Source organism: Typopeltis vanoorti, chromosome 2 (genome assembly GCF_054136105.1).
Source record: "Typopeltis vanoorti isolate ZY-2024b chromosome 2, IOZ_Tvanoo_1.0, whole genome shotgun sequence".
Classification (NCBI taxonomy): Eukaryota; Metazoa; Arthropoda; class Arachnida; order Uropygi; family Thelyphonidae; genus Typopeltis; species Typopeltis vanoorti.
Window position 1 is genome coordinate 94,401,004 of NC_143550.1, and position 12,934 is coordinate 94,413,937.

At 37.7% G+C, this 12,934-nt stretch overlaps 1 protein-coding gene across 1 annotated transcript in view; it reads left to right on the top strand.

Moving 5' to 3' along the window:
• Positions 1-12,934, top strand: part of LOC150109266 (exportin-T-like) — a 359,762-nt gene that overhangs the window by 14,142 nt on the left and 332,686 nt on the right. Inside the window, exons 2-3 of the mRNA XM_090401965.1 lie at positions 6,352-6,442; positions 11,411-11,493. Of these exons, the coding sequence (XP_090258091.1) occupies positions 6,383-6,442; positions 11,411-11,493 (143 nt within the window). The 5' untranslated portion in view covers positions 6,352-6,382. The remainder of the gene's footprint in view (positions 1-6,351; positions 6,443-11,410; positions 11,494-12,934) is intronic.

Below are 12,934 nucleotides of genomic sequence, written 5' to 3' on the forward strand. Positions count from 1 at the left end.
GGGTAACAAATTTCTTCAACAGATTAACCAAACTCACCCACGACATAAAAACCTCCCCACACGACAAAGAATACATTGAATGGCTCACATTACAACAATTCCGAACAGGTATCTTGCTTGAATTGCAAGAGAGCATATACCAAAAGGGAATAAATAGCCTTGATGAGTGCTACGCAGCCACCAGTGAGAGGGAAGAAATAATAGCAGCCATTGCCCAAACCTCTGAATACAGAGAAATGATAACTGAAGAAAGGCACGGTGGAAAGGAAGAAACTTTTGAAGGTCAAAACCCCAAGAATCATAAGACCACACACACACTACCAAATGCAGAGCACCAACACAACCGAGGCAAACTTTGAGGGGAACCTCACCCTTGTCCAAGGAAACATAGAAGGAACACAATGTGATTTCCTCCTTGACACAGGGGCACACATATCTGTCATCCCACACAACCTCTACAAAAAGCTTGACATGTCCCATGACAAAATACTCATTCCCCTCCAAAAACCCCACAAAATAATGGAAATAGCAAAAGTCGAGCAATCCTCCACAAAATTGAGAGCAAGGTTATCTATACCCTGCTTCCCTGTTGATCTTACCCATGATGTAATAATCCTCCCAGAGATACCTGCAGACACCAGTAATCAAGTCATTTTGGGACTGGACTTCCTGAAAGCAAACCACTTCGCCTGCAACTTTGGAACCCAGTCAACATCTCTTTGTGGAAAAACCCACCACCCCAAAACCGACACATGCAGAACGTTGCACAAAGATAAGTCACTTGAAACAAATTTGATATCCGCTAGAAAATCTGAAGAAAAGCAAATCACTTGGAAGGAAAGATTGATGAGCAGATCCATAAGCAACCATAGCTTTGATCGTGATATAGAAGAGATAAGACTATTTTTTGACGTAGCATACAAACTGCACCCCCGGGTATTCACTGAAGGGATAAGCACCCTTACCTGTACTAATGCTGTAGAGCACACTGCAAATAACCTTGACCTCACCCGTACACATAAAACAATATCCAACACCCCCTCAAACACACAAACAAATTAGAAAAGCTCATGGAAGAATATGAGAAGGCAGGAGTGATTGAAAAGTCAGTATCCCGTTGGAACAGCCCATTCATATTGGTCGAGAAGGCAAATGGTGACCTGAGATTTGTTCTTGACCTAAGAGAAGTGAACAAAGTCACGAAACCCATCGACTTTCCAGTATGTACAATAGAGGAGCTGCTGTTTGGCCTGGAAGGGGCAAAGGTCTTCTCGAAACTTGACCTGAACTCTGGGTACTACCAGATTCCCCTCAGGAAGGAAGACAGACAATATTTCGCCTTCACCACAAATTGACAGAAATACCAACTATGCCGACTTCCCCAAGGGGCCTGAAACTCGGCTATGAGCTTCCAGTGCCTCATGAATGGTGTACTGGCAGGACTCTTGGGCAAAGGCGTTTTATGCTTTCAGGACGACCTACTGATTTATTCCACCACCATGAAGGAGCACACTGAAACCTTACTGAACGTGCTAAATAGATTGGACAAAGCCAGGTTGTCACTAAAGTGCTCGAAGTGCAAATTCTTCCTTGACAAAGTGGAATACCTCGGACACACGATCACCGGGGATGGGACAGCACCTTCATGTAACAATGTGAATGCCATATTGAATGTAAAACTCCCCTTCACAATCAGGCAGGTTAGACGGTATATGGGGATGGTAAATTTTTACCGTAAGTTCATTCCCCAATGCTCCGAAATAATGAGGCCCATAGCAAACCTGGAACCAAGTTTCCTTGGAAGGTAGAACAGCAGGAAGCATTCCATGCATTGAACAAGGTACTGACTACGGCTCCTGTTCTCATTCACCCAAAGCTGGGGGAAGCCTTCTACCTTGCGGCCGATGCATCCAAAGACACTATCGGGCCATACTCAAACAAAAGGAAAGGGATTCATTCAAACCAGTTGCATTCATTAGCAGGATGCTGTCCCCCTCAGAAAAAAATTACTCTGTCATTGAGAGGGAAGCATTAGCCATTGTATACAGCCTCAGGAAGTTCCGTCACCTATTGTTAGGGCAGGACATCGTCCTCAGATTCGACCACAAACCTCTGTCCTTCATGTCATCCATGAAGGATAAAAATCAGAGAATCGTGCGCTGGGCTTTGGAGATGCAGGAATTTAGAATGGAAGTCAGCTACATATCTGGGAGAGCTAACGTGATAGCTGATTACCTGTCCTGGTCACTGACACCCCAGCCTGAGGAGAGTAATAACCACATCAGTGGAACCACCGAACAGCTCTCGGTCATCCAAGAATCACAGAGAAAGGAAGCACCCGAACCTCAATGTCAGACCTGGGAGAAATCTGACATCATTCAGGCACAGAAAACTGACTCGGTATGGAGACCAGTTTATAAGAAATTGTTAAGTGAAAAAGGGCGAGTATCATGAAAAAAAAACCGATGACAATATGCACATTGATAGTGACGGTCTCCTACTATCTAGGCAAGGCGTCACTGGGAGTGGGTATTGCACACATTCCATGATACTAAATTAGCTGGGCACCAGGGAATACATAGAACTTTAAGAAGGGTGATGGATAGATGCCTTCAGAAAGGAATGAGACGTGATGTGGAGGCATACGTCTCTTCTTGTAATCTCTGACAGAGGAAGTCCCTCATCACTGTTAAGGCCCCCCCCCCCCCATTCAGCCGTTCCTGCTCCCCCTGCACCCTTTCCATGCCGTGGCCATGGATATTGTGGGATCACTCCCCACCACATCGAAGGTGAACAGGTACATCCTAGTCATAGACATGTTTTCCAGGTTCCCTGAGGCCGTGGCCATGAAGGATCAGACGGCCAAAACCGTAGCAGACATGCTGTTTGAAATGATCTTTTCAAGGTACGGGACACCTGAGACCCTGCTGTCTGATCCGGGCACCAACTTCACGGCCGAGGTGATCTTACAGCTATGCAAAATAAAAGATTTTCACCACACCATATCACCCTCAGGTGAATGGCATGTGTGAAAGGATGAACTGCACTCTGAAGCTCACCTTGGCAAAGCTAGCAGAAGAGCAGATATCTGAGTGGGATGTTCGGTTACCTCACACCCTTTTCGCCTGTAGAACGGCCCTTCACTCAGCTACCAGGGAAGCGTCCGCTATACTACTGTACGGATTTGAACCCCTTTTCCCAAATGACTTCAGAAGCTTCAGGGCAGAAACAGGTTTTCCTGACATAGACGAGTACTTAAACAGCCTCATAAGAGATAACAAATTAGCGTATGATTCAGTAGCCGAAACCAGTGAAAGCAGCTTTCTCTACGCAAGACTGTATGTGAACAAGCTAGAAAAACCAAGGGCTTGAAAGAGGAAAGTTTGGTTCTGATGGATCAAGGTTTCACAGGAAAGGGGGAAAGTTCAGTAAGAGTGCGATTGGACCATTTGAAATAATCGAGAAAATAATGCCTGTGCCCTTCAGAGTCAAGGAAACCAGCCCGCGTGGTAAGATCATCATTGTGCATTCCAATCGCCTCAAATTATACAAAACCAGTCTGTTTTGGTGACTCCTTAGAGAATGTCTTAGGAAATATGAGAAGCAGGAGGGGCCAGAACAGACATAGACTTAGGAGACTCAATCGCTCTCTTGTTTTCTGTTCCTGCGTTCCTGATCCAAGTCCTGGATAGCTGGGGAAGCTTACTGCCGGTAAAAGCAACAATCTCCCGGTTGCTGTACGTACCGTGCCGAGTATAGTCACCGAAGGAATGAGGTCGGAATTCCAGTAAAGAGCCGTTGGCGAGTTATACCAACGTGTAGTCAGCAAAAGGGGAACCTTTCAAAGATGATAGAAGTAAGTTGCTGATGCCATGAGAATACGTGGTGAGAAAATGCAGAAGTGTAATCAAGGAAGCCTCGACAACTCCGTGAAAAGACAAGAATGGTAATGTACAAGTTTTCATACTCATTTTAGAATAGTAATCAAGGAAGGAATAGGAACCAAGGAATTAAGGAGCTCCACACATTTAACTTTCATATAATGCCTAAAGGACTGTGTTTGGACTAATCTGTCTATGTCAAGCAAGCTAGTGCCACTCCAAGCTTATGCTGAGAAAGGAACCAAACCTTCGAACTGTTTGTTTGGAAGAAACATTTATGATATTATGTTAGAAATTAGCTTGAATATTAACTAAGTTGTGGGGGGGGGTTAAGCCTGAGCATAAATAAGAATAATATCCCATGTTAAATTACAAGACGGAACACGTCTGATATGCTCTACACAAGGATTGTATATAACTATGTGCATGTGTTGTTTTATATGTAGAAACTGAGTAACTCTGTGTGGATTAACCGAGTCTGAACATAGTAACACAAAAGAGAGTGTGGGACTGTTAGATTAAATTTAGGATTAGAAATTTTGGAAATCTTAACCTAAAAGGGGGGGGAGTTCAGACTCTTTAGTATTGGATTTACTACATAAAATGTATATATGCAAGTGTTTAAAATAAATGTATTTCTTTAACCCAAAGTTCATGAGTCTGTAGATTTCTGAGATTTGAATTACCACTTATTAAACCTTCGGACCTGCATAAGTAAAGGGGGAATCCATTGCCATAAGAAAAAGGGGGGGGGGACCACGACTTCAAATCATGTGATTCCTTTAATATTTTAGATTTGTTTAATTGTGTATCAGAATTCAGTTGCCGGCTGGCCCAGTCATTTTAAACAATTATAAATTTGTAGGCAACGGAATAGCTGATATCCTAAAGTGATAGGTAATAGAAACAGGAGAACATAAATAACAAAGAAGGATGAAGTACCGACTTAACAGTATGTTTCCTGTAGTCTAAGAAATTAAGGATCTGTTTTGTAGGCAAATCACCTAGTGTCAAGAAAGGGCAGACACTTATTTTTGTCAATGGTAAAATAGATCTTGGGGTGTAGGCTGTTAAGGTTTGTTGTCCTTGGTGTTGTTTCTTTTTCTTCTATGCGCCTTATTTTTTTAAGTAAATAAAACTTTGTCGGTTAGTATTCCTAGACATCTGTTTCTTCCTGGAGGTAAAAACATTAGTTCATTGAATGCAGATTTAATAATGTGGTGATTGGATTTCTGAAGCCCTGGTTGTTGCTGCCACCCACAAAATGTTTCTGTAAACTTAATAGTGTCTGTACTGTGTGTAGGTTAAGGATTTTTTTTTGTAATATTAATTAATTATATTTATATATTTTTTTGTATTTTTTATTTATTTTTACATAATCCAGAAACTGTTGTAGAAACCAGACATCTTTTTCAAGCTCCAGGCTTTCATTATGCAGGACAGTAGTCTCAGACTAGGTGGTGAAATTCATCTATAAAGACAATCACAAACCTTCTTGCCTACTATGGGATTCAAACATGCAGCCTGTTTGGTTGAATAGTGGATACTAACCACTCGGCAACCCAGGCTGGTGTTGGTTAAGAAATATTCCAGCATGTTGGGAAGATGGTGAGGATTATCTGTTTTGTGTAGATGTACAGTTTTGTTATCATTACTCATGGCATTTTGCTTTGATATTTTTCCCAGACTTGCACACTGGAATTAGAGAATGGAGGTCTGTTTGATAATCTAGAAGTTCTGTTCTAGAAATGAAACATATGTTTTCAGCTGATTTCAGGCTTTATTCAGTAAGCATGATGGCAGCTGACTCACATGATAACGAAAATCATATGCTGCTAAAGGCATTCACAAACATCCATCCATCGGTAGAATTTGAAATCCATTACTGTTGCAAAGCAGTAATGCTGGCCATTTTCCACCTGGGCTAGCAAACTGGTTTAAACATACTGCATCAAGAGAACATAAGTATTTTATTAGATTTTCATAAACCATGCACAACATTTTCTTTTATGGATGTTTTCATTGTGTTCATCCAGCTTTATAACTGTCCAAAATATATAGTTGTGCATATCATATGTTGTTTTGATATTTAGTATGAATCATTGGGCCGAATAAATGAACTCGTTGTTTGTGTGTAACAGGTTAGAAAAATATGTTGAGCTTCAAATCCTTCTTCATATTTGCTGGCCTTGTTTGTTCAAGTAGCTAGCATACGTACTTTGTAATTTGCAGACTATGAGTTTCAATCTCGCTGTGACCTGGACAGTTGCAATGATCATTGTTCTCTTCTGCTGAGTTCAGCCCATTCATTAGTTGAATAACTGCTCAGGAGTGTTAAGTGTTACTGTGATCATGTAGTACTCTTAAATATCTGATGAGAAATTTTGTAAGTTGAATAAGAATGTTGTGAAACAAAAATTTGAAACTTTATTTATTTAATAAAATTTTATGAACATTTTACTGTTTTCAGGAGCTTTCAAATATGCTTTAGCCTTTAGAAAATGGATTTTGAAGCTGTAGATGGATTTCTTTTGCATGGAAATCCAGCTGCTCAAGCAAGGGTAAGTTTTTCCTCAGATCTAAAATAATGATTTTTTTTCTTAACTGATTTATTTTCTGACACTAACATTTTTATATTACTAACCTGAATAAAAAATAATGGTTTCTAACATAGTTGAGCAGTTTATAAAAGGCCTAAGTAGCCTCTTAGTAACTTCCATTACACTAAATATGTAGAAGAAAGACCATGAAGAGATGGGGGGGGGGGTTATACCTGCATAAAGTATAGACAGTGGGAAGGGCTGGGTAATATCGATATCATTATATTTGGTTTCAGTAGTAGTGGGTCCTTAGAAATGAATTAGCGTTGGCAGAAAGATATGAGTAGCATGGTCAAGAGTGAGAAAAGAATGGGATGTTGCAATGAATATAATATTAGGAAGTGCAGCAAATTTGGAGGATACTGTTGATTGGGTAGGCAGGTGAATGTTGAGCAAGGATAGGATGCTTGGAGAAAGAGAGATGTGAAAGGTATAAAAAATTAGTTGAGAGGTGTGAAAGGAGAGATTGAGAGTTGTCTAATTGACATGGAATAAACAAGAGTAGCATTGAGATGGTTATGAGAATGATGGAGAGAGAGAGAGAGAGAGAGAGAGAGAGAGCAAGAATAGGAGAACCACAGAAGGGGAGGAAATGAGATCGTCTAGATAGTGCAGGAGCAAGGGATGGGGGAGATGAAAGGAAGGCAGGTAAGTAAGAGAACAAGGAGGGTGAATGTTGGAGGAGGTGAGCAAAGAATTAATGGATTAATGAGAGATGTGATGATGTATGGAGATTAAGTAATTTCTGGTGTGCAAAGTGGAATTCCAGAGGGGTACTTACCTAGTGGAATGATAGAGAGAATACCATAGTAATTAAGCAAAGTGAAAATGTGGATGAGATGATAAAGATGGTGGGTATGAATGACTCGAGAGGTAGCATGAATTGAGAGGCAAGATATCTGAGGTTAATGTTAGAGATCATGCAGCAGAAAAAGTGTGTGTGAGAGAGAACATGGCGAGCTTATTACCCAGATATGATAATACAGAGCTGAGAAGGATGCAGGTATCTGCTGAGATTGTTGTTTTATGGACAAGTGAAAGGGTTGAAGCAAGAGAGACTAGAATCAAGCCTGAAATTAAATTGTGGCAAGTCTAGTCTACACAGACTGTAAAGATGAAGTTGTTCTTGCTTCACTCTTCAGAGATCATGCTCCTCTTACATATTCCTCCTTATTGAGGGGTGATGACATGCCTGTGTGTGTGAGTTTGGTGGTGCCAGACTAACTGTCAGTCATATTTTAATTGACTGCCCTCATTTTGTTAATGAGCACAGTCACTATATTAGCAGTATTCATAATCAAAGTCCTATGTACTCAGGCATATTTCATCACTCATTGTCTCTTTTGTTTTTAAATTTTAACAGAAAATGAGTATTTTTCTGTGTATGGATTGTTTACATGTTTTTATATTTATGCAGTGTTTTTGTATATAGTAGCCTTTTAATATCTCGTTGTTTTTATCTGTATTTTATGAACTTTTTTTACACTGTTTTTACTTTTATTCATTCTTGTCTCTACCCCCCCCCCAACACTCTCTCTCTCTCTCGTGAATTCATATAATGGTTTAATAACATTTTTAAGCAATCATATGTGATTAAATGGAGTAAATAAAGCATTTATTTATGGCAAATATGCAAACAAAATATTTAGAATAATTTTTGCAAGTAGAAAAATTATGAATAGCTTGGGTTAAGGAAACATGACAATCATCTTTGTTTTTGAACAACTGTAACAACAGCAGTGTAAGTTAAGTTTAGCCAGCAATCTAAACTTACTTTACTATGATTAAAATTAATAATTTTAATCTTAGCATGTAATGTAATAGGGTTATGCGTCTTCTTTTCACTGGAAGCGTCAGCACCCTTACTTTGATTGTTATCTGCTATTACCAACAATAAAATAAAATAGTAATTATAAATTATTTATAATTCATAGCTGCAAAATGCCAAAACACAGAGAGAGGCAGTGAGTAATGATTGTAAATAAACTGAGTTCATGAGTACTACATATTTCGGTTGATTCATGACAGTGTCATGTCACTAAAACCATTGTATAAACAAATGCAGCATCATATAAATGGGCATTGGTCATAATTGAAAAGTGTCACATGTGTGGATCATTGTAAAGTGAATCGTCTTAAGCCAGGGTATTATTGTATATTGATATGATTTTCCTAGTACAGTATGACCATGGCTGTCCTTGCACCATAACAAACATTTTTATTAATTATCATTTATACCATTAGTTTTAGTACTTAAAACATCAGTCTGGAGAGTTCACTTTTGACAAAGTATTACTTTGGTACTTGGTCACAAGTAGCACCCAGGCCAGTGAAGTGTCATCGCTTGTGAAACTTTGCTGGCCTGCTTTACTGAATAGATAACACCTGCTCTCCAACTAATAGGTCTTGGATCAGATCCCACAGTGGTATGGTTGTCTGTGAAAGTCTTTGGTGGTAGATGGTGTTTATTGCCAGCTGGGAGAGTGCCACTACCACTCTCTGCTAATAAACAGAGTATTGAAAAGTTCCATGTCTGGTCTCTAAAACAGAGCTTTTGGATTATTTAACTGTTTAACTCATCCATAGTATACTAATATAATATAGATTTATAGCCTTTTGTGTGAGATACATATTTAAAAAAAAAATGTGTTATTCACATTAAAAAAAAAATATTGTCGGGGTTTCCATGGCCAATAATTTTCAAACTGGAAACAACAAAATAAAACTGCTTACAGAATATGCAAGTGTAACTCAAGAAGTTTTATTACCTATAGAATCAATACTGCAGAATGCTAAATAATTTCAACATATGTGCCTTTCTTAGCATGTAAGATGTCCAAACGAGTTGGTGGATTGAGTGATAGAGACAGAGAGTTGTGGAGTGGGTGTCCTCCCTCAGTGAGTCTTTGGACTCCTTGGAGGTGTCACGTAATAATAATAATCAATTTCCCTCCACGTGTTCTTCATCATTTGCAGTGTAACTGTTTCTACTGCAGCAACAATTCTGGCAAATTGTAAACAACAGGGTTTATCATCTGGTTGTAAAGCTTGCACAATCTGCAGTTTGTAAGCATGGAGTTGAAGGTGGTTATGAACACCCCTCCAAACAGTCTTTCGTGGTATTCCTAACTGCAAAGAAGCTTGTCTGGTTGATTTTTATGGCTTTGTGATAAAATGCTTCGTGGATTTGATCAACATTTTCCTGCAAAGTGGTCAGTCTTCTTGCTCTTTTTTTGGTGCTGAACACTACCAGTCTCCTGAAATTGCCCAACATCAGATAGCATTATCTGAAAGTGGATGTTTTCCATACTGAGTTCTATAATGGCATTGCATTGTGATAACTGGCTTTGTTTCCAAAATCCAAAGTACACACATTGCTTTCTGTTGAACAGTTTCTCTCAACATTTTGAAATGTAATGTCATATTATCTTCCAGACATCAATGAGGTGAGTACAGTGTTGCCAAATAAAACTTTTTTTTGAGTTATACTTTCATATTCTGTAAGCAGTTTTATTTTGTTGGTTCTGGTTTGAAAATTGCAGGCCACAGAAACCCCGACAATAATTTAGAATCACCCTGTATATATATAAACTGCAAAGCATAAGCTATTCAAAATTTCTGATATTGCCATAATTACTCACTTTGAACCCTCTCCAAGGTTTTCACATCACAGTAGAAACTTGGTGGCCAAATTTGATGGCCATAATTAATGTATAGTCTAAGCAATGCTTAATGTATTTTTTTTATTTGACTCCTGCAAACAGAAGGTTAAACATATAGTACATTAACACCGTGGGTCGGCCTAGGGTTTTTTAATTTTATTTATTATTTTTATACATATATTTTTACGTAGCACAATTTCCTCTTTTCTCTACTTTGATGCACTGTGTAATATTAACAACACTTGTATCATGCCCTCTGAATTTCAGACCACTGCCACTCCCCAAATCTAAATCTCGACTCTACCTCCTAAAGCACACTTCCACCACAGCATAGCCTTATTTTATCTCTACACTCTAGAGTGCAACTACTTGTACTTATTAACATTAAAATGCAATCTACTCATTTATCCAATCTGAAAGTCTATTTAACTCTTCTTAAAGGAAGTTAATTATAAGCATTGCTTTTTATAACTCTCCTCACCTTTGCATCATCAGCAAATAATTGAAGATCTCCTGTCAGTTGACATGAAACATCATTAACGAATAACTTAAACTATAATAATAATGATAGTCATAGTTGTTATTTTATAAAGGTTATAAAATTCATAAAAGTCTTGAACATAAAGAATTTTGTATGATAAATATGAATGCTAGAAGTTGGTTGCTAGATAATTATTTTTGAGTTGCAGCCATTTGACTGTATTCTAAACCCCTGAAAAATGAGCCTCTAAATTGATTATGGAAACCTCAGTGATTATTCAATGTGGGTAATTTCTTATGTATTGTATTGATTCTTTCCTGAAGTAGATCTGCCAGTATTACATTGTAATACTGGCAGATATAATGTACTATATGTTCACTAAATACTTTGTTATTACATGAAACTAAAATTCTTCGTTGAATGCATAATACTAAGCAAAATTATTTACATGATGTAAATTTATATAAACAATTCTTATTTTTAGATTTTTAACGAGATTGCATAACCACTCATATAAGGACAAAAATAAATACTGCTTCTGAAATTCATTATTTTGAGTTCATGGTTAAGAAAGATTTGCAAAAATTCACATCTATTATTTCTGTCCACTGTGTAAATAACCAGTAGATAGTAGGCTGATTTCAATAATTAAAAGCAAAAATAAAACATTCAATAGAATTACATGTTTGCTTTAATTTATTTTCTGATGTTTTCCAGAAATGCAAGCTAGTATTATCATGCTTTTTTTTTTGTGAGGTAATAGAGATTAATATGTTTATGTTGCAGGCTCTTCAGTACTTTGAACAATTAACAACATCTAAAAATGGATGGCAGCTCTGCACAAGCAGCTTGATTTCTGAGAAGCAACTGTGAGATTTAGCACTGATATTTTTATTATCATATACTGTGCAATATTAATATTCTCTTCTCTTCTTTTATTTTAATTTAGAGGTTTAAATTTATTTACCGTCATAATTAATAATAATTGTTTTTCCTTAAAACTTTTACATTTAACAGAAAAGTTCTTTAGAAATTTGAAACCCAAATTTGAAGAATCATTTATCAAGTTCTTTCAAATAAATTCTCATATTTTTAAACATTGTAGACCAAAATGGTATAGTATAACTTTGTTATAATGTGCTCACATTGCCTGTAACTTATTTCCCATTCCCTGGGACATTTTGCTGTTGATTTGAGTGGAGCCTTAATCCTGTTAATGAATTTTTTATTTTTTTTTTTTTAATATCAAAACCAACACATAAGAGGTATAAAGAAATATAGCACATCAATGCCACATGAATGCAAATGATTAAAAAGAAAGAAAGAATTTGACTTTTTTAAATTTTTTTATATAGTTGATTATAGCTTATGGGAATGAAGGAAGGGGATGAAAAGTTGTTCATTAAGTTTGAAGCTGGATGTTAGACAGATGCTGAAAGCAGTTGCTTATGTGTTTGCATGTTTATAGGAAAGTGTAAGGATGGTAGTTAGTTAGCATAAAAGCTCCTAGAACATCTGAAAAAAAAAATCACGAGAGTGATGTGTGTGTGTTTGAGAGAGAGGTGATAATCAATCAAGTGGTTTTCTTCTGTAAAACACCAAGAATTGGATGACTATCCCAAAATGTGAAAGCAATATTTTAAAGTATGGTGAATTTGGAATTTATATTAAAAGTTGCACAGGTGACAGAAAAGTGTCTTGACAAAAAAAAAAGGGCAGCTAGTTTTTTGGAGGTGGAGGAGACTATGGATGTGATTTATTTATGCCAGGAAAGGTTAGAGGTCTTAGTCAATTCAAGATGAGAGATCCGGATGCATGGAGATCTGAATGTTATTGTAGACTGGGGGGGGGTAATGTGATGATCTTGTGTAAAGTGGGGGTAGAACTGAGTTTTTGATAGCAGTGAAGTTGATATGGAGGTCCTCACCCACTGGAATATAGTATGGAGGTCAGTCGCATTGGTTATAGAGGATCTTTCAGCTTTGCAAATTTAATTTGAGTGCTGTACAGTTTGTCAGTTGAGGAATGGAGTGTGCCGTTGTCATCAGCAATACTATAAATAGGATTTGAAGAAGTGAGATGAGATCAGTTATGCATAGAATGAAGAGTCATGGGTAAAAGTAGTACTCCTGTATTGGTGAGAAACTGAAGAAAGGAATCTATCTACCATGACATAATGAGAAACAAGAGAAGAAATTGGCCCTAGTTTTGAAGAATGAATAGTAGACTGTGAGGTGACAGTTCGGTAAGTATGCAGTTCAGATGCTCTAGAAATGTCTAGAGCAGCGTTTCCCAAACTATGTTCCGCAG